We start from the raw sequence: 23,848 nt of genomic DNA, 5'->3' as shown, positions 1-23,848 counted from the left end.
TCTTTCTCATGCTGTCCACTGTGATGAATGGATGAAGTGCCCAAGTTAAAGACAGTTAACTCATTAAACAATAAAAGACTTTGTTTTTGCATCGGAATCGGTCTCTTGGTGATTTTGGCGTTCAGAATTTGGGCACAACAATAAGGGGAGGCATTTTTTCTACCTCCACCCTGTACTTATTAAACCGAATTGATTCTAAAATGCTAACTGACATAAAACTTTGTAGACAAATAATAAAAATCCAAAGACAGTTGAAGGTCAGCAAAGCAAAGTGGCCACCCACTAGAGAGTTTTCATTTCTATCAATGATCAGACTGAAGGGGCATCCTGTCCTCAGCCTGCCCTGAGCTCCTGTCTCCTCCAGCCTTATCTTCCTCTCTCTGCCCAGCCATATCACTTCTGTCTCCACCTCCCTAGTGCTGGGATTAAAGGTGTGAGCTCTTTTAGACGGATTCACTCCCATGTAGCCCAGGGTGACCTTGAACTCACAGAGGTCCTTCTGCCTCTGTCTTTGAGTGCTGGGGTTAAAAGTGTGTGCCACCACTGCCTGCCTCTTTGGCTGTGACCAGCTTTGCACTCTGATCTTCAGGCACGCTTTATTAGATCATAAACACAATATCATTACACAAGCTGATTCATGAGGTCAAGAGGCATTTCCTGCCTGACTGGAGTCCGGAAATGCTGATTTGCATGCCATGTTTACTCTTTACTATGGCAGTGGTTATTCTCAGAGTGATGCCTTTTACTGCTAGGGACAGCTTTTACTTTTGATAGATAATCTTTCTACCTGGGAAGATATTAAGTCACGCTTGGGAAAGTGAATTCTCTACAGTTAAATGTGCCGGGACCATATTAGTTAACTTCCCAGTTCCAGAGCTAGAAATGTGTCCAACATCTTTTTTTATTAAACATTATAACTGATACATTTGTGATACATACTTTATACGTTTTAAATGCTAATCTCTTAAGGAAAGAAACCAAACAAAGCAGATAGGGCCTGCTTTGTTTCACCTGTGTTCGTGTTTTGTTAATTTATTAATAGTTTTGTTTTGTGGGTGGTGGTTCTTAGAGACAGGGTCTCTGGGTGGTGGCGCACGCCTTTAATCCTAGCATTGGGAGCAGAGGCAGGCTGGTCTCTGTGAGTTTGAGGCCAGCCTGGTCTACGAAGACTTCCAGAACAACCAGAGCTGTTGTTACACAGAGAAACCCTGTCTCAAAAAACGAAAACAAAAGTATTGTGTTTTTAGAATCTGAATCTGATGAACCCCTTCCTCTCTGTCCACTCTGAAGAAGAGAGCAATTTTTCACTTTCTCACTTTTGTTTTCAGATGGTGGCCTGCAGAGATCTGCAGCCCCAGGTCCGTGCCACACAACATCCAGGGCCTTAAGCACGACTTGGGGGACTTCCCTGTGTTCTTCTTTGGTTCTCATGACTACTACTGGGTACACCAAGGCAGAGTGTTCCCCTATGTGGAGGGAGACAAAAACTTTGCTGAGGGACAGACTAGCATTAACAAAACCTTCAAAAAAGGTAAGCTGGCCCACGCTTACAGTGACTCAAACCACCACCCCAGTGCATGCTCCTTCAAATCCCCTTGTTTGCACACGAAGTTTCTGCCACTATTCTCCAGGCATTATGATTTTGCATTCATAAACTTACCCTGACGTCAGACCTGGATTTGAGATGCATAAACCCTGGGATGCTGTGCTGTGTTTGAAGTGTCTTTTAACCAGGTGACACTCCTTTGCCAAGCAGTAGAAAAGGCTTCCCAGGAAGAGCTTGGGGCCTTCACAACATGATGTAGTCTGCCTTTCTCAGTAGGGTAGACTTCATTTAAATCTAGGACAGGGTTACTTAGAGGCCTTTGTCATTGATGTAGGACTTCTGCTCTGAGGAACACGCAGAGTATAGTATTTGATGTGTTGTCCCCTGAATCATTATTACGTCTATAGTGATGGTGACTGGTGATTTCCAGGATATCATTTTAAAAAGTAAACCTTGGGCCAGATGCAGAGCATCTCTAAGATGGCGGAATTTAGCTTCCTGCCCTGCGGTGTATGTTTGCACTTTGATAATGGCCTGCTTGCCCTTCTTGTCAGCACTGGAAGAAGCTGCAAAGCGTTTCCAGGAGTTGAAAGCGCAGCGAGAAAGTAAAGAGGCTCTGGAGATAGAGAAGACTTCAAGAAAACCCCCTCCCTACAAACACATCAAGGTGAGCACGCCCATCCCTGGTGTCAAAGCCCCTGGGACCTGCAGATATGTTCCCCATGGGTCAGCGCCTCCTTGTTAGACGAGCAGTTTCTGAGGCTGCCTCAGCGGGAGTCCTGCCTGTGGGCCTGAGGGGGGACCCTGCCTAGGGTGCTGATAAGTGGGTCTTTGGCAAGCTGTTCCATACCCAGGAGCCACAGCTTATGTGAAATTTTGTTCTGTTTCTACCACATTATTCTGCAGTCAAATGATGATGTAGATCTTTAGTCCCTCTCTTCCAGACACTTCACAGATAGCTTATTTTCTGTTAATTTCAGGTATTCAATTTCTGTCAGCCTGTGGCAAGAGCAATAATCAAATGAGAATTAACATCAAAGTGAACACTTTGTCTAGTATATAGACATAGTTGTTATTCCTTGTTTGTGCAGGACACCTTAAGATGCAGAACTTCCCTCAGGGTCGTGTTACATGCTTAACGGTGTAGTTCCAGTTGCTCACAGGCCACCCACCTTCTCGCGGTTCTGTCTCCTAGGCTAACAAAGTGATAGGAAAGGTCCCGATCCAGGTGGCCGACCTGTCGGAGATTCCTCGCTGCAACTGTAAGCCTGCTGATGAAAACCCTTGCGGCTTGGAGTCGCAGTGTCTGAACAGAATGTCGCAGTACGAGTGTCACCCGCAGGTGTGCCCTGCTGGGGACCGATGTCAGAACCAGTGTTTTACCAAGAGGCTCTACCCCGATGCAGAGATCATCAAAACGGAACGGAAAGGCTGGGGCCTCAGAACCAAAAGAAGCATTAAGAAGGTAATCTGGTGGAGACACAGCCCAGAGCAGGGAGGGCCTGGTCTACAAGAGCAAGTTCCAGGACAGCCTTCAAAGCCACAGAGAAACCCTGTCTCGAAGAACCACAAAAAAATAAAAAAAAAGAAAGAGAGAAAGAAAGAAAAGAAAAACGAGAATCTCTAGTAAACCCTGCTATTGAAATAGTGGGTCTCAGATGTTAGAGGCATGGGGTCTCCTGAGGCTCTTGTCAGGGAACCAGATGTGGGGGAGGGTAGCCCAGAGGCACGTGGATGTCTGTGAGTTCAAGGCCAACCTGATCTGCAGAGTGAGATCCAAGACAGCCAGGGCTACAGTGTGAAGCCCTGACTCAGGAAAAGAAACTAACCGGGGCCTGGTCCTCAGCAGTTAAAAGCACTTGTTGCTTTTGCAGAGGTCCTGAAGTGCGGCTGCCACATCCGTAACTCCAGTTCTAGGGGATCTGATGCCCTCTTCTGACCTCTAGGCACCAGGCACATGTGATACACATACACGCAGGCAGGCAAAGCACTCTTGCACATACAATGAGAATAAATGTAAGAAGTGTTAAAGAGTACTTCCTGCTCTCACAGCAGACCCAAGGGGTGGAGTCAAGCTGTGAGCCTGGACAAGACGGATGAACAGAGTGATAGGTGGCACGGGTGAGATCGGGAGCCAAGGGCTAGGTCTCAGTTAGTACCTCAGACCAAAACTACTGGGATGTTTAGTAGGGTGGCTTGATTGATATGGCATATTAGTTTTCTGTTACTGCAAGAAAGTATTACCACAAAGCTAGCAACTTAAAACTGGGTGTGGTCCCTTACACTTGTTTCCATCACTTGAGAGGCTAAAGCAGGACTCTCTCCAAGAATGTGATGCTGGCCTGGGCTGTATAAACTTGTGAATTCTGGCCTAACCCTTAACAGTAAGACCCTGTCTCAGAAACAAAACAAGTTAGCAACTTAAGTGATGGGAGACATGGCTCAGCAGTAAGAGCATTTGCTGCTGTTACACACGATCCGGGTTCAATTCTCAGCACCCAGCATCCACATGGCTGCTCACAACCATCTGTAACTCTAGTCTAGAACGTGTGCTCATGCGTGTAGAAGTCCCGTGACAATCTGGGTGTTGTTTCTAAGCCGTTTTCATGTCTTTGACATGTCTTAGCAGCTTGGGGAGGAAACGTCTTATTTTAGCTTACAGTTGTAGCTCATCATGAAAGCAGTCAGGGCAAGAACTCAAGGCAGGAACCGAAGCAGAGGCCAGGAAGAAGGAAGGAAGGAAGGAAGGAAGGAAGGAAGGAAGGAAGGAAGGAAGGAAGGAAGGAAGGAAGGAACGCCACCCCCGGCGCTTATGCTGCTCCCCGTGGCTCAGTCAGCTCTCCTCCCTGTCTTTGTTTTTTTGTTGTTTTTAAAGCTGACTGTCCTGAACTACTATGTAGTCTAGGCTGCCTCTACCTCCCAAGTGAATGGTGTGTGCCACCACAGCCTGGCCAGCCTGCTTTCTTAGACCATCCAGGTCCACGCCCATGGTGGGCAGCTCTCAGTGAGCTGGGCACTCCCCGATCAGTCACTAACCAGGAGAATACCCTGGTGACATGATGGACACATTTTCTCGTTTGGGTTCCACTTGTCAGATAACTCAGCTCCTGTCAAGTTGACAAAAGGCCAACTAGGTGAGACTTGCTGTTTGAGACAGGGTTTCTCATTGACCTAGAACTTCTCCAGCGATTTGTCTGGTCCTTACCTCCCATCACTCACTAGGATTTCAGGCATCTGCCATCATGCTTGACCTTTTAGTTTTGGGGATCTGAGATCGTGTCTTCACATCTGAGAGGGGGACACTATCAACTGGGCCAGCTCACAGCTCTGGTTTTTGTTTTTTACTTTTTTGTTTGTTTTTTTGAAGACTGGTTTCTCTGTGTAGCTCTGGTTGTCATGGAACTCTCTGTAGACCAGGCTGGTCTCAAACTCACAGAGATTTGCCTGCCTCTGCCTCCAGCCACCATGGCCCGGGTGTTTTTTACATTTTTAATGGCTTGTCTGAGATAACTGGGAGAGGCGGATTCACATACACTTGCACACCGTGGTCCTTGGTGAGAGTGGAACATCTCTCAGTACATCATGTGGGTTCATGGTGTCAGACTCAGGTTACACACTAAGCCATTTTTGACCCCTAGCCCTAGGGTTTTGTTGTTAAGGCAAGATCTCATGTGTCCCAGACTGGACTAGAAATCAACATGTCCTATCTGTACTTTCCACGTGCTAGGATTATAGCACATGCTGTCACATGGAGTTTATGCGCTGTTGGGGATTGAACCCATGACCTTGTACAAAGTATGCAAGGGCTCTACTAATTGCATTACATTCCCAGCCCTTGGCCTTCTTTTTTCTTTTTTGAGACGATGTACATACACTTCACACTGTGGTGCTTGATGAAAGCAGTGTAGGAGCACTAGCTACTCTTTTCTTTTCAGTTCATACATATGCTGTTAAAAATGCTATTCAGCCGGGCGGTGGTGGCGCACGCCTTTGATCCCAGCACTTGGGAGCCAGAGGCAGGTGGATCTCTTTGAATTCGAGGCCAGCCTGGTCAACAGAGTGAGTTCCAGGACAGCCTCCAAAACAATACAAAGAGGGCTGGAGAGATGGCTCAGAGGTTAAGAGCACTGCTTGCTCTTCCAGGGGTCCTGAGTTCAATGCCCAGCAACCACATGGTGGCTCACAACCATCTATAGTGAGATCTGGTGCCCTCTTCTGGTGAGTTGACATATGTGTAGGCAGAACACTGTACATAATAAATAAATCTTAAAAAAATACATAGAAACCCTGTCTCGAAAAACAAACAAAAAATGCATTACAGTATAGTGCATGGATTTTACAGTTCCGTATTAAATGCCTCTCTGCAGGGTGAATTTGTAAATGAATATGTTGGTGAATTAATTGATGAAGAAGAATGCAGACTTCGAATCAAGCGAGCGCACGAGAACAGTGTAACTAATTTTTATATGTTAACTGTTACCAAGGTAAAATTGCTTTTATTTTTTGGTGAGAAAAAGGGACTTTATGTTTTGTTCATAGTATTATGTTGAACCTAGTTTCTCTTCATTTCATTTTCTCTAAGTATAATATATGATTTTCAGTACTCAGTGGTGTAATTCTCTCAGGAGTACAGAAGGAACCCTCATAGGTATGAGACTCTGGCAGGAGTCTAGCCAGAGATAGAGAGACCGCGTCTAGGCTTCAGTTGTTGGGTCCTAGTTCCAGATCTGAGTCAGTGAGAGACCTGGTTTCTTTATCACTGTCAGAGGAATCAACTCTGATTCTGAGTAATAAAATACCTTGAAATTTTTAGTTAGCCAAAAATTCAGAAAGTTTCTGTGTATTTATTAAGCTTTTAAAAAGGAAATGACAGCAGAGCTGGAGAAATGACTTAGTGGTTGAGAGCATTTGTTGTTCTCGAAGACAACCTGGGTTCAGTTCCCCACACCCACATGCTGGCTCCCAGCCGTCTAATGTCAGTTCCAGGGGATCTGGGGCTCTCCTCTTATCTCCAAAGACACCAGGCACACATTGTGACACACACATATCCATGCAGGCAGTGTACTCATACACGGAAAATAATGAAAGTTGTCATAAGAAAAATGGCAGTAAACTACTAATTTAAATAAAACTTTAGCCAGGATTGTGGCACATATCTATACTCCCAGCATTTGGGAAGGTAAGGCATGAGGATCAGAAATTTAAGTTAGAGACTACCCTGGGCATTGCAGCTGTGACCTCAGTTACTGTAGCAGTCCACAGGGGAAGGGAAGCCCCGGTCAAGGTACAGTTCATCTGTTTAGTGTGCTGTCACACTTTAAGGACCAAGACTAGTACCCGTGTTCCCTGTGTTCTGATTGAGGTCATGGCTCCATGGTAAAGCATGCACTGAACACATGTGAGGCTGTGGGTTTGAGCCTCATCCCAAGCAAAACAACAAGAATAGTAAAAGAGATGGCTGGGCATGGTGGCGAAGGCCTTTAATCCCAGCACTTTTGAGGCAGAGGCAGGTTGATCTCTGTGAGTTCAAGGACAGCCTGGTCTACATAGTAAGTTCCACACTAGCCAGAAATGCATTGTAAGACCCTGTCTCAAAAAAGAAAAAAAACGTTTATTTTGAAAGTATTCTAACTACATGTAGTTATGTCATTATTTGAAAATTTTTACACTTTCATTTGTTTCGTGAGCATAACTTCGGTTGCCATTTCATGCTGTAGTCTGCCTCTGAATTCCAGTCTCACTGAGTTCAGGTCAGTCAGCGTGACATTCTAGAGCTTCAGGCTTGGAGCTTATCCACGTTGTTAAGAGTCGAAACTGAGGGGGCAACTGTCTAGTGTTTTCAAGTGAAAACAAAGTAGGTAGCGACTGGAAAGTATGCCCCTCGTGAGAGCAGAGACACGGTGCCTCTCCACATCCTCCTTGGGGGAGTCCCAGCCCCCTTCCCACCTGCATCTGTCCCCCAGTTTCACTTCTTGCTTAGAGCGGGGAAAGAAAAACTGAGAACAAAGTAACTGAGTAGTTGGCTATGCGAATGGTGTAGCCCTTATCAAAAACACCTGGACATGTGGCCTAGACTATCACCATCACACCATTCTACGCAGTGTCTAGGTAGAAGCTTTAAAAATCTAAGACCATCAAACGGTAACTACACAGAGGGTGACTGTTGTGTCTTCAGAACTGCCCATTGCCACACGCCAGCTGTGGCAATGATGTGTGTTTCTAAATGGGCTTGCATTAGTTTATGTCAAAAGTATCCCACCCCCCTTATTTTCTCCCCTTTCTGAAGGACCGAATAATTGATGCTGGACCAAAAGGAAATTATTCTCGTTTCATGAACCACAGCTGTAATCCAAACTGTGAGACACAGAAGTGGACAGTAAACGGAGATGTTCGAGTTGGGCTGTTTGCTATTTGCGATATCCCTGCAGGTAAAGGGCGACTTGCTGTCCTGGCTCCCTCTGTGGGAGACATCTGGTCTGTCAGGGAGGACATTATCCTTTAAGTCTTGGCACCCGAGTGTTGATTCAGATAAGATAACATGCTCTATTTGTAACTTGGTATTATTTGCCAGTGCAGTCAAGGTGCATCCAAAGAGAGAACTTACCAGTAGGCCTGGTGGTGGTGTGTGTGTGTGTGTGTGTGTGTGTGTGTGTGTGTGTGTGTGTGTGTGTGTGTACACCAGTGTGTGTGTTACTACTTTCAGTGTAGATACATGACTTTCCCAAAATACTTCTATCTATATGATGTCTTAACACACATACCAAATGTAATCAACTAGCTTATGGGCTGTGGTGGCACACTCCTTTAATCCCAGCACTCGGGAGGCAGAGGCATTCGGGTCTCTGTGAGTTTGGCACCAGCCTGGTCTATAGAGCGAGTTCCATGGCTACTGAGAAACCCTATCTGGAAAAAACAAAAGAAAAGTAACCAGTTTGTGGTGACTGGAGAGATGGCAGCTGTTAGTCCTTCTTTTGCAGGGGGCCTGAGCTCAATTCCCAGCATCTGTGTAGGGTGGCTCACAACCGCTTGAACTCCAACTACAGGGGGTCAGATAGGCCTCTGGCTTCCGTAGGCACCACCCGCATTCACACATACACATAATTAAAAATAATGCAAGTCAATCTTTTTATAAAGAGTAATTTGCTTGTGTCAGCATCAGCTGGTTTCTTTTTCTTTCTTTGGTTTTTCACTCTGAAAGACCACTCTGTCTCAGAGTTGACAGGGAACTTTCATTCTCCTTCCCTTCTTAGCTTCTCATCGAAACCTGCATTGTCTCCTAAGGCTTAGGGAATTGGTAAGAGCAATTCAGTCCTGAGGACAAACTGAAGCTCTTTCTAGACTCTGGGTTGGTCACACCTGACTGAGAGTGTTAAAGGGCTTCAGTTTGGGTCCCTGGAGCTTTCACGTGGGTCATGAACTTGAGTCATGAGTTTGAGTTGTGAACTTGAATTTGTTCATAGTGGAAAGCATTCCTAACACTGTCACAATGCCCTGTCATGTTGTTCATTTAGAAACTGGAGTGCATTGGTGGTGCACACCTTTGATCCCAGCACTCAAGAGGCAGAGGCTGAAGGATCTCTGTGAGTTCAAGGCCAGCCTGGTCTACAAAGTGAGTTCTAGGACAGTTATGGCAACATAGAGAGACCCTGTCTTGAAAAACAGAACAAAACAAAACAGAAAAAGAAACCAGAGTTCAGCTTTAAAGGAAGCCTAGGCTAGAAGCCCTTCTTCTTGATGGTAGATCACATGTTCGGGTCTTAACCGCTTCTATAAAAGGGTGTGTCGTCTGCTTAGAGCATTTAGCGTTGCCGTACTCGTTGGCAGGGATGTCAGCCACGTCTCCACTTTCCTATCATTGGTTTTTGGTGAGATGGGATGTAGAAGGAGGAAGTCTTTAAACTTGTCTTCTTTTTGGTGTGTCTACATGATGTGTGCGTACGTACGTGCTCATGAGACAGATAGTGACTTCTGGAATTAGGCTCTGCTCTCCCACCATGGGGTCTGAATCAAACTCACGGTGCCAGGCTTGCGTGGCGAGCACCCTCACCTGAGCTGTCTTACAAGTCTTTGTGTTAGAACCATGTGTCGGCGTACCCGTGTCTGGAGTATCTCTTCCTCGTGCGTCACTGTGAATAATTATTTCTCTTGTGTTTTAGGGATGGAGTTAACATTTAACTATAACTTGGACTGTCTGGGCAACGGCCCAACAGTGTGCCACTGTGGGTCAGACAACTGCAGCGGCTTTCTAGGAGTGCGGCCAAAGGTCAGTTGTACAGAGTGCCCCAGCCAAGGGCGGGGAGGGTGCGTGCTGAAGGAGCCTCTTGACTCTGTAGGCCACTGCAGCGTTACAGAACCCTGCCACTCTGTGGGGTCTGTTGATGACTCTCCGTGGTGGAGGGATCTCATGGAGTCAGCGCAGGCTGGCATCGAACTGTTGTTGAGGATGACCTTGAGTTCCTGATTCTTCTGCCCTCACCTCCCAGATTGTTGGGGCCACAGGGTTCCACTACTGTACTTTTGATGAAGCTTGTTTTAGTAAGGTCTGGTTTTTCTGAAATGTTCTAAAGCTCACTGGATTATATACTTTTAAAATGGTGAATGTCGCTGGGCGTTGGTGGCGCACGCCTTTAATCCCAGCACTCGGGAGGCAGAGTCAGGCGGATCTCTGTGAGTTCGAGACCAGCCTGGACTACCAAGCGAGTTCCAGGACAGCCTCCAAAGCCACAGAGAAACCCTGTCTCAAAAAACCAAAAAAAAAAAAAAAAAAAAAATGGTGAATGTCACTAGGTGTGGTGACTCAAGCATGTAGTCCTAGCACTTGGGAGGCAGGGGTAGGAGAATTGCTGTTAATTCCAGACCAGCCCAAAAGGGAAAATAAAAATAGAAACAAACAAACAAAAACCTTACATAAATACAAGGTGTTTGTTGTAGCATGTAAGTTACAGGTCACTGGGGGAAAGGCAGGCTGCCTGGAGTCTGAATAGTAATGAAGTAAAGCAGCTTGCAGCTAACCACCATTACAATTAAAACAAAGAACAGCTCAGCAGTTGGACATTGTCTTTGAACACAACCTAGCAATCACTGACCAGTCAATGCGCCGCCATCATGCCTAGGGAAGATGGTCACCTTGGACGTGTAGCTGTTTGGTTGCAAGCATCTCACTTCTGCTGGAATGGTGGCTCAGTAGGTAAGAAAGACACTCATTCTCCAGAGGGCCCACATGCAGTTCCCAGTGTCTGCATCAGACCCTCCCAGCCCTCTGGTAACTCCAGCTCTGGGGATTTGGTGCCTCCTGTGTCCGTGCACACCTGTGCTCATGTGTGCATACTTACATGCAAACACTCACACCTACACATTAAAGAAAGATCATTGAACTTTGCGATGATTATCTAAAATGCTTCAGTGCAGGAGCAGACAATGTGGGCTCCAAGCAGATCCGCATGGTCCTCCGAGGGACAGCTATGGTGCCAATGGACAAGGACATCCTGAGGAAAAGCCATTGGGGGATTCTGGAAAAGAGCTCAGCTCTGGAGAAACACTTGTGTCTGGGGGTGGGGTGGGGGACGGTTTGTGTTCACCAAGGAGGATCTCACTGAGGTCAGGGACTCACCAGCTGCTGCCCGTGTTGATGCTGTAGCCCCATGTGAGGTCACTGTGCAGCCCAGAACACTCGGTTCTAGAAGACCACTTTCTTCGAAGCCTTAGATGCCACCTCTGAAGTCTGCAGGGGTGATTTCACCACTGAAACTCTGAGCAATGTGCAGCGAGGAAGCCTGGAGACCAATGGGAGCCAGCAATACCACGCTGCTGACGCTGGGCAGCTTCCCCTTTCCACGCTGGGCAGCCAGCAGGTGTTTGACCCGGGCAAACATCAGAAGTCCAGAACCGAAGTGCATGACATCACAGAGGAAACTACCAGCAGCGTCACCAGTGTCTGTCTGTGGAATGGGCATCTAACTGTCGCCTCAGCACCATGTTCTGTCATCAGACTGGTCCTGGCTTAGTGTGTGGCGACTTTCCACTTGCTGAAGTATCAAGGCCTTGTTAGTGGCCGCTCCTGCTCCCACTGAGGCCCCATTCAAGACTGGAGTCGGAGAAGGATATGGAGTTTGGCTTCTTGACTGATTTCTCCAAAGCACCTTCTACCTCAGCCAAGTTAATCTGAGAAACATGGGAATGAAGGCCTGCCTCCCTTTCCCTCTCTTTTTAAAGCCGCCTGGTTAAAAAAAAAAAAAATGAAGGAAATGGGGGCTGGAGAGATGGCTCACTGGTTAAGAGCAGTGGCTGTTCTTCCAGAGGACCCAGGTTCAATTCCTAGCACTCACATGGCAGCTCACAACTGTCCGTAACTCCGGTTCCAGGGGATCCGACACCCTCACAGACATACGTGCAGACAAAACACCAGTGTACATAAAATAAAAATAAGTCATTAAAAAAAACAATCAAGGAAATGACAAACAGGATTGTAGTTTTCGCCTGATCCACTGTTTCCTAGCAGTGCACTCAATAGCCTTCTTCAGAGGAGCCATGACAGTGACAACCCTGGCTTTATCACACGCTGCTGTGAGATAAGCCCTTCTGGCGTTTGAGGGACACACCGAGACACAGTTAAGGCCGAGGTGTGCACCTGACACTGTGTAAAGCCTCATGGTTCTCTGATTTTGAAACTGTGCTGTCTGTCTTCCCAGTCTGCAAGTGTGGCCGCAGCTGACGAGAAGACAAAAAATGCCAAGTTAAAGAGAAAACGGAAACTCAGAACAGAGCCAAAGCAGATCCACGAGGACTACTGTTTCCAGTGTGGAGATGGGGGAGAGCTGGTCATGTGTGACAAAAAAGACTGTCCCAAAGCGTACCACCTCCTATGCCTTAACCTGACTCAGCCACCATGTGGTAAGCTGGACCTTCAAGCCATTCTCTGCTTCAGGGTTTGCCATTTATGTGTAACTTAGGATGCACTCTGCTCTCTTTCATAGAACTGTGAAATAAGAAACATTTCACAGAGCATACAAAATTACTCTGGTCAGAACCCACATGTGGTAGCAAGGACAGGTGTCTTACTTATGATTCCTAGAGGTGGGTAGTTGGCACCTAGGACATTGGGCTTGGGCCAGTAGCTCATGTCTGTATGAAATAACACGACTACGTGGTTGTTTGACTGGAGTCTGGAGCTGGATTTGGTTAGAATTAGTCTCTCAGCAAAGAAGGTAGGGTATGAGTCAGGTGCAGGGGGCACATCCTTTATTTATCCCAGCACTTGGGAGGCATAAGCAGGTTGGTCCCTGGGAGTTTGAGGCCAGTCTGGGCTCTATAGACAAGCATTGTTTCAAAAGGAAAGAAAAGGCCGGGCATGGTGGCATTTACCTCTAATCGTAGCAGGTAGGCCAGGCCAGCCAGGCTACAGAGTGAGACCCTATCTCCAGGAGCAGGGGAGGACACTTGGCTTTTTTCCTGGGTAATGAAGAACCAGGCTAACAGGCGCTCTCCTTCTCTGACCCTGCCTTAGGAAAGTGGGAGTGTCCGTGGCATCAGTGTGCTGAGTGTGACCGAGCAGCCATTTCCTTCTGTGAGTTCTGCCCACGCTCATTTTGTAAAGATCATGAAAAGGGGGCTCTTGTGCCCTCTGCACTAGAAGGTCGTCTCTGCTGCTCTGACCACAACCCAGAATCTCCCGTGTCACCAGAGTTTTGGAGCAAGATCAAATGTAAATGGGAATCACAAGATCATGGAGAAGAAATCAAAGACTGAATGGTGGTGATTTCCTCCCCTGCTGTTCTAAACAGAAGAAGCAGTCAGATGATGCATTTAAAACCAAGCGATGCTAGTGTGTTTGCCTTCGGACTGCCTTACAAAAGGAAGATGAGAACCAGTTCACATGGGCTAAGCAGGGGGGTCTGCTCTCTCTAATTATTATTGCTTTGGGGATAATTTTGTGGACAGTGACATTCCCTTGGGGTTGCCTTTTATTGTGCTTCAGTGTCTTTGCAACTAGCGAAAGAGGTGTCCTTGTTTGAGAGAGAGAGAGAGAGAGAGAGAGAGAGAGAGAGAGAGAGAGAGAGAGAGAGAGAGAGAGAGTTCTGTCAATAAGATCAAGCCTAAGATGCAATCCTTGGTTGTATAAAGCAAAATTAGCCATTCCTTTATTTATTTTCATTTTTAGGAATTGTGAGAAGTTTAGTTTTAACAATCTAACCTCTGTGTGAGAGTGTCTATGTCTGTGTGTGTGTGTGTGTGTGTGTGTGTGTGTGTGTGTATCTTTATATACCTCTTTACTGAGCCGTGGCTAGGCTAACTTTCCTACTCGCCATGCCTTCTCTAGTCTCAGACAAGGCTCTCAGCAAGTATTCAGTCTGGCCTTGAGAGCTTTTACCTCTGAGGTCTTAAACTAGGTGAGCGATGCGGAAACTACCTGGAAATGTGGGGGGGGGGGGCGGGGAATGTCCAGTAGGGAAACGGGAATGAAATGCACTCACTGATTCGGGATGTCATCCATTTACAGATTTTCTGCTGAGTGCATTTGTGGGGATGTGGCTACATAGGAGGGTGCTCACTCCTGTCACCCTGACACATTATCAAGAAGCACAGACCACAAGCTGGGTCATACATGCACCGTTTCCTGACCACCTAGGGTAGACTCCAGCCTTATTTGGACTTTAAGGGCATTTGATTTTCTGTCTTTCCTTCTGCCACTCATGTTCCCTCTGCCAGATGGTCACTATTTCCTGGTAGAGCTATATAATTGAACCTGATTTCTATTTTATATTTTTTTCAGTTGATTTCCTAACTTGGGGGTGGTAAAAGTAGACAGAGACATCCCCAAGTTATATGTGAACAGTTTTTCTTAGTATTATACAATGCTTAAAATTGCCCCTATTGAGTAAGGGAAGAACACTCACAGGGTATGTAAGGGCTGTCTGTGGAGACGCACTTCATTTTAGAAAGCACTTGAGAACACTCGCTTCCAAGAAAGTTGGTGTTTGAAAACATGGCTGTGATGTTTAAATAGAACAGATTCGAGCATTGCAACGTGTCTGTCCACAGAGTACACCTGCATCTAGCACTTAGGAATGTATCTATCCCAGTATTACATGGATGAGATCATGTGAGACTGTAACATCAGACTCAGTAGAAGCCTAGTGTCACTGTGAAACGTGAACTTTCTTAGTGAAGTCTAACTGCTTGCCGGCAGGCAGTGCACAGTCGGGCCATCCTCCTCAAGAACCTAGCGCTTCTCTAACGCGGGTAGAAGATGCTCTCCGACACCCTGGAGTTCTATCGTGTGTTTGTTCCTTTTTCAATTTTTTATGAATCAATTCAGACCTCTTTCTCTGGGTGAAAGAGCAATTTTGTGCCTCTTTTTTTAATATATATATAAATGTGCAATTTCTAGACGACAGACACTACAGTTTCCCTCTCTAAGCTCCTAAACTGCCCCCTCCTGGATGTAGCACTTCTAGTGATCCTGTGGTTAAACAAGCTCCCACGAGGAGGAAGACAGGGTGTTGCAGTGTGCAGTGCTCTCACTCCGACTGATGTGAAGCATAGCCCATGCAAACACTATACTTGCTCTTTAGCAATTATCAAGTTTGATGTCCTTTAAAAAACAATGTAAGTATATCTGGGTTCTATTATACTAAAATATTATTTTATACAGATATGATAAACATTTTCTAAACTCACTGATAAAGGGTTTCCTTTGATATTCCAAATGTAACTCTTGTGAGAACAGTGTCCAATATGAAATTGTATCGTATTTCCTTTTTGACTTTAGGCTTTTTTAGTATTGGATAACTTTTATATAGTAAGCCCCAAGGTGCATCATGTATTTATAAATACCTTAGGTTGTTTATCGCTACTCAGCTTCTTTGGTGTGGCTGTTTGTTTTTCTATCTCTAAAAGAGCTCTGCAAAGACTTCTCAGATCTCTCTTGATGACTAATAGGATTGTTCTGCTGTTTCAGAAGCCAAGGTGTGGGTCAGAAAGCTCAGCATAGCCCAGACGTTTCCAGTACTCCAAACTTGGCTCTGCCAATGCAAGGGCTTCTTCCTGGGCTCTCGTGGCCTAGGTCTGCCTTAGAGTTGAGGGTGAAAAAGCAGAAGGCTCATTGACTGTGTAAGTATGCATACATATACCAGGCTCTCCCTGTCCTACGTAAGAGTATATCCAGAAGGCACCATGCTTACTCATATCTGAAACTGGTATTTTTTAGCTTTTAAATCTGTATGTGGTATGAAGTATTTGGGGCTGGTTTTGTTCACTCCAGAAATGACAGCACTTGGAGCAGCACAGGCCAAAGGTGTAGTTTTCACCTCATTCTGAGTCTTTGGAGGAAGATGAGAAACTAGATTAATAAGAGCTGGAGATGGTGTCATGAAGCTGTCACAGGCCCTGTGCCTGTGCTTGGAGGCCACCCTGGGCTGCCACAGTAGCTGCATGTGCCTGGCTGAGGAGGAAAGGACAGTGCTCTCCCGGCCAGTGTGCGGAAGCAGCCATTCACCTCTTTAATCTCCTGGCCGTTGCAGATCAGAGTGGATTGAATTTCCTCTTTACCTTTGCACTGCAAGCCTACTTCATTTCCATTCACAAAGACTATCTTCCCTAAGCTGTAGAATAGACTGAGTTTGGGAACCATGGGAACGTGGAGGTTTCTGTGTGTTGTATAGATAACAAATAATATATATACATATATATATATACATATATAAGTGAGGTAGCATACTTGAAACTAAAAAGGTAATTGTGGAAGGGACTGCAGCTAGCTGCTGCCCCTTCTGCCCGCCACAGTATTTGCAAGCGTGTCTGTAAGTGATGTGGAACCACGAGACACTGGGTGTCTGTGTCTTGTGAGACACTCAGATGGGTGGGGCTGCTGGAGAACTCTCACGAAGTAGTTTCCTTTTAGAGTTCTTTCTTATGTGATAGGTTCTGTTAGACCTGCAGATTGAAGACATACTGTCATCTATTCAGAATGTAGACCTGGTTCCCCAGGACCTGCTGCTTATCTGTCCTTTTATTTTAAACACAACACTCCTGCAGCATTCATTCTCCGCAAAGCTGAGGTACTTCCAGCCCCGCATCATGTCCTAATGGGAGAGGAAAACAAATTGCCCCTGAGTCTCCCAGCTTGGGTAACTTGTAGTTTCTGTGTTTCTCGAGAGGACAAGCACATCGGGAAGCTGCTTTACTGCTAGACTTGGATTCTTTCTCACATGCCTGTTACGTCTGACCACTCTGCTAAGCTGCTGTAGACAGCACAGGACGTGATCAGATAGACAGGCCCTTCATGAAGGACCAGCCAGCCTGGGTCTCTGGTTATTTGTAAACAAAAGTAAACCTTGGTCCATTTTCAGTTGGACTCAAGGAGTAAATGTAGACATCTTTGCAATGGTTAGCAAATACTGAGAAGCTGGACGTTTGTAGGTACTGAAGCATCAGACAGCTTGACCTGGGGTAGGGTACTGGGGATCTTGAAAGTAATAGAGCAAGGAAGGCGGTGGCCAGTGCTCGCCACAGGCACAATGCTGTCCCTGCAACACTGAGACCTCCGCCTCATTGAATGCGGGTTCTTCAAGTGCTTGAGACACCCCAGATTCTCATTACAGTTCCCTACGTGGCAGCCCTGCTTTGTGTTCTGTCAAGTTCTTCCAGTGGAGCGTAGCAGTCTTAGGTTTGTTGGTACCTTTGGGGAAGATACCTGCAGGAGATATCGACTGCATTTTTAGAAATAATTTCCTATGGTTTTGTTTTGTCTTTTTTGTTTGTTTGCTTCATCCCAAGTATCTCTTTTTCCCTTTTAATATATGCCTGGGTGGGTGTAGGAGTGTGTGCGGAGGGAGGGGGGGTGTTTGCATTTATGTTACACTCCGGAAATGCTATGTGTAATCCTGTTTCAAAAACCCATTTCTGCTGCCAGGCATGGTTGCGCATGCCCTTAATCCCAGCACTCCAGAAGCAGAGGCAGGAGTACATCTGTGAGTTCAAGGCCTACATAATGAGTTTCAGGACATCTAGAGCTATGCAGAAACCCTGTCTCAAAAGGCACATAAAAGAAAAGAAAATTATGTTGTTTGGCTTTTGTCAAGCCGTTGCCAAAATGGCGAATGTGAGCACTTGTACCTGTGTGGGAGGTGGGGAGAAAAGTATTGCTTGTCCTTTAGTAGGCTCTGAAAGTCATGAATGTGGAAGTTAAAGGGGGACTAGAAGTTGCCAGAGTCAGTATTGAGTCCTTGGTTTTCCTGTGGCTTCACTAGTCTGCTAAGGGATGAGAGGCACTCTCAGCCTCCACTGTCTTTTTCCTCACCTGCTGACAGAGCCTTGTGTGTGCAGATGGCTTTCTAGCATTTGCCGGTTTGCCTGGATAGGGGTTCTTGTCAATTAAAAGGAACGAGGAAATTTTACATTTGCTTTTGTTGTCAATTATGTACCCTATGGTAACTGTACTGCCAATTATAACCAAGATGCTAACTGATTACAACTGACTAAAAAAGATCTTTTTATATACAAAAATTTGTGTATATTTTGAATTGATATGACAAATTCATGTGTGCCCATTTGAATATTACACAATAAACGAATACCTGCAGATTCTGTCTTCATTCTTTGTGTTCTTTGAATAATGTTCTTTACAGATTGTTTACATCTGTGTTTACCTGTAATGGACTTTGTAGTTCCTGTGAAGTATTACTTTGCTTAAACCACTTGAGTCCTTAATATTCAAAGTGTCAACCTTCACTGGTCAGTCTTTTTAGTTTCTGTGACTTGACCAGAAGCTCCTAACACTAAGGGATTAGTGCTAATTTTCCCCGGGGATATTCTTCGAGGGCATTACTGTATAATGACTTTGAAATATAGCTTAAGGATTTTGTTGATTGACAAATGTTTTATTGGAAAAATGAGCCTATCCATCTTGGTCAACCTGTATAAAGAGAACTTACTGTTAACTGGTCGTAGTGTAGGATTGCCTGTAATAATTAAGCTTCTAACTGACATGTGCTGGTGGGACAGTTTTTTGTACATTGTATTTACCGAAAAGTTTGCCTTTTTAATTTTACAGATACTTTAGAATTCAGATGTCTTTTCTGCTTCTGTAAGAATGTGGAAACGTTTTTAATGGCATTCCATTGGTTTCAGGTCTTGCTTGAGGTTGACTTTAATAAATTGTCCTATATGTTCTAATTAAGTATATGGGCTTGTTCTTTGCCTGTAATTTCATGTCCAGTTTACTGGGAAATAATACACACACACACACACAAAAAAAATCCACCCAACTTCAGCCAGGTTTTTCCCCTTAAAATGCTGCTAAGAAATGGTTTCTTTAAGGTGAGCTTTCTGTTTTGTTTTTGTAGAGGAAGGGTCCTTGGAGGATGGCGTTCCTTTCAGTGCTCTATAAGGTGATCCGGGTACCAGGTGGTTGAAGGGCACTTTCAGTCCAGTGTTTTGAGACCCAAAGGTGGCCTGCTGGTTAGTCAATGGTCAGGTCACGCCGGTCAACCAGAGGACAGTGCCAGGAGGTACTCAAAGCAAATGAGTCCTGAATGGCCTATTTCCCCGAAGCTCCTGGACTGCTGCAGCAGCTCCGGGAGGTCGGAGGCCCTGCGGGTGGTGTCTCCTCGGAGCTCGCCAGGTGGCGCTGAGCCCCGGGCTGAACCACGGCGCGGGCAGAGCCAGCCACGTCAGCACCTGGTGGCGGAGCCGAGCTGCGGGATGGGGACGGCGGCCTTGGGAGCGGAGCTGAGCGTTCGGGTCCTGCTCTTTGTGGCCTTCCTGTAAGGATTTGTCAGAACACTCCCGGGCGTCCCTGGGTGCTCGCTCTTGAGAGGCCTCTCCGGGCGGCAGGTCCTTCCGCCCAAGGAGCCTGTCAATCTCCGCCCTTTTCCCCCTCAGGGTGACCGAGCTGCTCCCTCCCTTCCAGCGACGGATCCAGCCGGAGGAGCTGTGGCTCTACCGGAACCCGTACGTGGAGGCCGAATACTTCCCCACCGTCCCCATGTTTGTGCGTGAGCTGCCCTCCCCGCGCCCGCGGGGCCTCCTCCCTGCCTTGTGCTCTTGGTGCCCGAGTTGAGTCCTTGAGATGCAGGTCGAGAGCATGGCGTCTGGGTGGGGGAGCGAGGCAGCTGGTGGCTTTACCTGCCATGTGTTCTCGTTCAGGTCATTGCATTTCTCACTCCACTGTCCCTGATCCTCCTAGCCAAGTTTCTGAGGAAAGCTGACGCCAACGACAGCAAGCAAGCCTGCCTGGGTAAGAAGCCCTTCTGGTTTCTCTGCTAGTGCTGGCAAGGAGTTGTGGGGTGCAGCCACTGGAGCCTGGTGTGGACCGCTAGGGTACGCCCTCTAGCCCCGCTTGTACCGGCAGAAAACAGTGGTCCTGTAGACTGTTAGCACCGGCACTGCACGGAGGTGCACCCGAATCCCCTGGCCTCTCTGTGTCCTGGGGCTATTTACAGAAGCTTTTCGGGTACCCGGGCCACAGCTGCTATGGGAGCTTTTCAGGTTCATAGGGCACAGCTGCTTTTGTGCCTGGCTCTGGTTGGCTTCAACATCGGAGCAGGGAGAGCTCTTCAATGTGGCTGCGGCTTCTCTTCCCCAAGCAGACACCAACAGTTCCTTTCCTTTCTCCAGCTGCGAGCCTCGCCCTAGCTCTGAATGGTGTCTTCACCAACACAGTGAAACTGATAGTGGGCAGGTGAGAAACTGACCAACCCTCCCTCAGCCACCTCGTCTCAACGCTTTTTCCTTTATTCTCACACCAACCTTTCTTTTCTCACCTAGAACTCTCTCCCCTGCCCTCTGCCTGCCCTAAATGTGCCACCTGGTCTGTGTCCTGTCCTGTGCTCCCATCACAGCCTCCAGCCTACTGAAGGCTGCGGTGTTAGCTGCTCTTGTGCCTTTCCCGTAAACACTGGCCACGTTAGCATTCAGGCATCTGTGCTGGCCTGCCCTTGGGGTTCTGACAGGACACGCCCGCAGCTGCAGCACTAAGAGCAGCACCTGTGCACATTCACTATGTTCCCTTTTAAAAGGGCCCCGCCCACCTCCCATCCTTCTTTCTCTTCCAGTCCCTCTCTTTATCCCCCCTTCCTCTCTCCTGCTTTATCCCCCTTCCTATCTCCCTGTCTCTGGAGGCTGGTCTCCCCCCTCCCCTTTCCCTTTTTATGATCCCTTCCCTAATAAAAACCCCTGTTTGAATCCTGTTGCATGGTGTCTTTCTCTTAGATTATAACACATGTGACTATAGCTCTTTTCTCAGTGTAAGGACTATCCTAATCCAGTTACGTTATCGTAGTTAAGTTATTGACATCTACAACTGAAATGCTTTCTGTTGGAGTAAATTGTACGTGATGCTCACGCTACTTATTCTTCCAGGCCACGTCCAGATTTCTTCTACCGGTGCTTCCCTGATGGGCTGGCCCACTCTGACCTGACCTGCACAGGGGATGAGGGCGTGGTAAATGAGGGCCGGAAGAGCTTCCCCAGCGGACACTCCTCCTGTATGACCCTCAGATGAGCCACTGCAATACTTACTTTTGTTTCGTGTATATGCGTGTTTTGCTTGTGTCTGAGCTCGTGCATGCATGCTATAGAGGCCTGAAGGCGGTGTTAGATCCTCTGGAAGTGGAGTTACAGTACCACGTGAATGCTGGGAACCGAACCTAGGTCCTCAAAAGCAGCCAAGTGCCCTTAATTGCTGCCGAGACAGCTCTCCAGCCCCAATATGTACTTATAAAAAGTATTACATTTAACGTACAGAGCCTTGCTGGAATGAGCCTTCTCTTACCAGTCATAAGACATCTTTATTCAGGCCAGACAGTGGTGCACACCTTTAATCCCATTACTTGGGAGGCAAAGGCAGGTGGATCTCTGAGTTTGAGGCCAGCCTGGTCTATAGAGCGAGTTTTTTGGATTCCTACTTATTAACTTGTATTCCAGAAACTATTCTTAAAATACTAACTCAAGAGGGGGTAAAGCCCGCCCTTGCTCCCCAGCCTGTCTGGATGTGAGTGACTGGGTTTCCATGGAAACACACAACTCAGAGGTCTTCCCTGTTCTAGTTGCATTCGCTGGTCTGGCCTTTGCCTCCTTCTACCTGGCAGGGAAGTTACACTGCTTCACGCCACGAGGCCGGGGGGAATCCTGGAGGCTCTGTGCGTTCTTATCGCCTCTACTCCTCGCAGCTGTAATTGCACTGTCCCGCACGTGTGACTACAAGCACCACTGGCAAGGTAAGCGGTTATGGATGCCCGGGAGTTCCTGCTCCACCTCTTTTAACCCGAGAAACTGGCACAGAGCAGTGGCTTCCTAAGTGTCTGCCGAATGACTGAGCAAATGAGCCAGTGTGGACAGCCTGGGTCCTGTGCTGTGTCACAGAGTCGGAAGTTAACTTGGGCCAATGAGCTGGCTCAGAGTGAGGTAAAGATACTTGTTGCACAAGCCTAGCAACCTATGCTTGATCCCTGGAGCACATTCAAAGGTGGGAGGAAGGATGGGATTCTGGAATGATCCTTTTACCTCCATACATGTCAGGTTCTCCTTTCTAGTCCAAGCCTCTCCTTGAACAAACTATCCTTCTGCCTCAGTCTCCCAAGTGTTAGAATCATGATCTTGGGCCACAATTCTTGAAATAATGAAGAGCAGTCAATGATTGGAATCACATGAACATTTGTTGTCCTCCTGTGTTTAAAAATTCTAACTCCCCGGGCTTGGAGGCAGAGGCAGGGGGATCTCTGTGAGTTGGAGGTCAGCCTGGTCTACAGAGTTCCAGGACAGCCTGAGTGGTTACACAGAGAAACTCTGTCTCTGAAAGAAAAAATATTAGAACTCAGTCCATGCTGATTTAACACAGGGTGTGTTCTGATCTGGTGTTTAGTAATCCTGTAACTGTATATAAAATTTAGACACTTCTAAGAACTATATCATGGGCCAAGGGCTTTCTTAGCCTCTACACGCAGAGTAACCTGGAGGCCTATCTCTCTCTTCAGATGTACTAGTTGGGTCCATGATTGGAATCACATTTGCCTACGTCTGCTACAGGCAGTACTACCCTCCTCTGACTGATGTAGAATGCCACAAACCATTTCAGGACAAGCACAGACTCCCCTCTTCACAGAGGAAGCCCAATGAGTCTCACCACTTGGATATTTAGCTGAACCTACCTCAGTGGAGAACAAGCAAGTCAATCCTCTTAACTGGACACCGTGCACAAGCCAAGAGTCTCTTCCAAGGTAAAAGTGAGGACATGGCCACACTGGATTCCTGCCTCCACAGGGCTGTGCACTTTGCCCCGCTTCCAAGGCTAGACTCGCAGGAATCCCTGCCTGGAGCCTGCTCTGGCAAGGGGCTCTTCCGGGAGTTCTCTCAACAGGTTAATGCTTCTGGGTTATAAGACTGGTGTTCCAGGATCGAGGGTCTTTACGTTTCTGTAAATGTCACTCCCCTCAAGGAGACTTTCATGAGGCCATTTTATCCTGAAGACTTTATTACCAAACTTAATCTGTCCCTACAAACAAGGGCAGTGCCAGCTAAACTTGTTTACTGTATGTGGTCACATTCCATTAAGCCTTAAATAATGAAACTAACAACTCTGGCCAATCTTTTTACTTCATCAGGAAAGAAAAATTACAGATTATCTGGAAGACAAATGTATCTCTTTCTGCCTTGTGTTCACAAATATATGGAACAATTATAGGCTATCATGAGAACTTATACAGAGGACCACCTAATAGCTACTTTGTTGTACTTTAAATAAAATTTTGTCTTATGTATATCTTCCTATCACATACTCTTTGTTTGTTTTTCTAAACAGGGTTTCTCTTTGTAGCCCTGGCTGTCCTGGAACTTGCTCTGTAGATGAGGCTGGCCTCAAACTCAGAGATTTGCCTTCCTCTGCTTTCCAAGTGCTGGGATTAAAAGGCGTGCACCAATGAGACCAGGTGTAACGGGTCATGCTCTTAAATATATTTTTCAGTGCATTTTTTTTCCCCTCTGTAAGTCAGTGAAATAGAATTTTTGTACTTTAAGAACCATTTGGGAGCCGGGCGTTGGTGGCGCACTCCTTTAATCCCAGGACTTGGGAGGCAGAGGCAGGCGGATCTCTGTGAGTTCGAGGCCAGCCTGGTCTACAGAGCTAGTTCCAGGACAGCCTCCAAAGCCACAGAGAAACCCTGTCTCAAAAAACCAAAAAAAAAAAAAAAAAAAAAGAACCATTTGGGGTCTAGGAGATCAACACTGAATTTTCATCTGCTTTATGTGGTATATGTTGTACAAGCTAATTGTAGATACTAATACGCTCTGTTTTCTGTATTTACAGAC

General features: G+C 46.6%; 2 protein-coding genes across 5 annotated transcripts in view; both read left to right on the top strand.

Annotated features, from left to right (window-relative positions):
• Positions 1 to 13,965, top strand: part of Nsd3 (nuclear receptor binding SET domain protein 3) — a 100,273-nt gene extending 86,308 nt beyond the window's left edge. For 3 of the 4 annotated variants that reach the window (XM_013110771.3, XM_005066569.4, XM_013110773.3), the window contains 8 exons: positions 1,329 to 1,531; positions 2,101 to 2,213; positions 2,742 to 3,011; positions 5,914 to 6,030; positions 7,833 to 7,974; positions 9,703 to 9,809; positions 12,235 to 12,436; positions 13,050 to 13,965. In XM_013110771.3, the coding sequence (XP_012966225.1) occupies positions 1,329 to 1,531; positions 2,101 to 2,213; positions 2,742 to 3,011; positions 5,914 to 6,030; positions 7,833 to 7,974; positions 9,703 to 9,809; positions 12,235 to 12,436; positions 13,050 to 13,291 (1,396 nt within the window). In that variant the 3' untranslated portion in view covers positions 13,292 to 13,965. The remainder of the gene's footprint in view (positions 1 to 1,328; positions 1,532 to 2,100; positions 2,214 to 2,741; positions 3,012 to 5,913; positions 6,031 to 7,832; positions 7,975 to 9,702; positions 9,810 to 12,234; positions 12,437 to 13,049) is intronic. The other variant, XM_013110772.3, reaches the window with a different exon arrangement.
• Positions 13,966 to 19,163: 5,198 nt separating this feature from the next.
• Plpp5 (phospholipid phosphatase 5) lies at positions 19,164 to 23,301 on the top strand. Its single transcript, XM_013110701.3, has 7 exons — positions 19,164 to 19,308; positions 19,427 to 19,535; positions 19,691 to 19,781; positions 20,162 to 20,225; positions 20,906 to 21,030; positions 21,592 to 21,762; positions 22,519 to 23,301. Exons 1-7 carry the CDS (start codon positions 19,247 to 19,249, stop codon positions 22,680 to 22,682), a joined length of 786 nt encoding a protein of 261 aa, XP_012966155.3. The 5' UTR covers positions 19,164 to 19,246; the 3' UTR covers positions 22,683 to 23,301.
• The last annotated feature ends 547 nt before the right edge of the window (positions 23,302 to 23,848 follow it).

This window comes from Mesocricetus auratus, unplaced genomic scaffold, assembly GCF_017639785.1.
Source record: "Mesocricetus auratus isolate SY011 unplaced genomic scaffold, BCM_Maur_2.0 Super-Scaffold_100026, whole genome shotgun sequence".
Taxonomy (NCBI): Eukaryota; Metazoa; Chordata; class Mammalia; order Rodentia; family Cricetidae; genus Mesocricetus; species Mesocricetus auratus.
The sequence above is the reverse complement of the archived record's forward strand: the minus strand, read 5'-3'. Positions and strand labels throughout refer to the sequence as shown.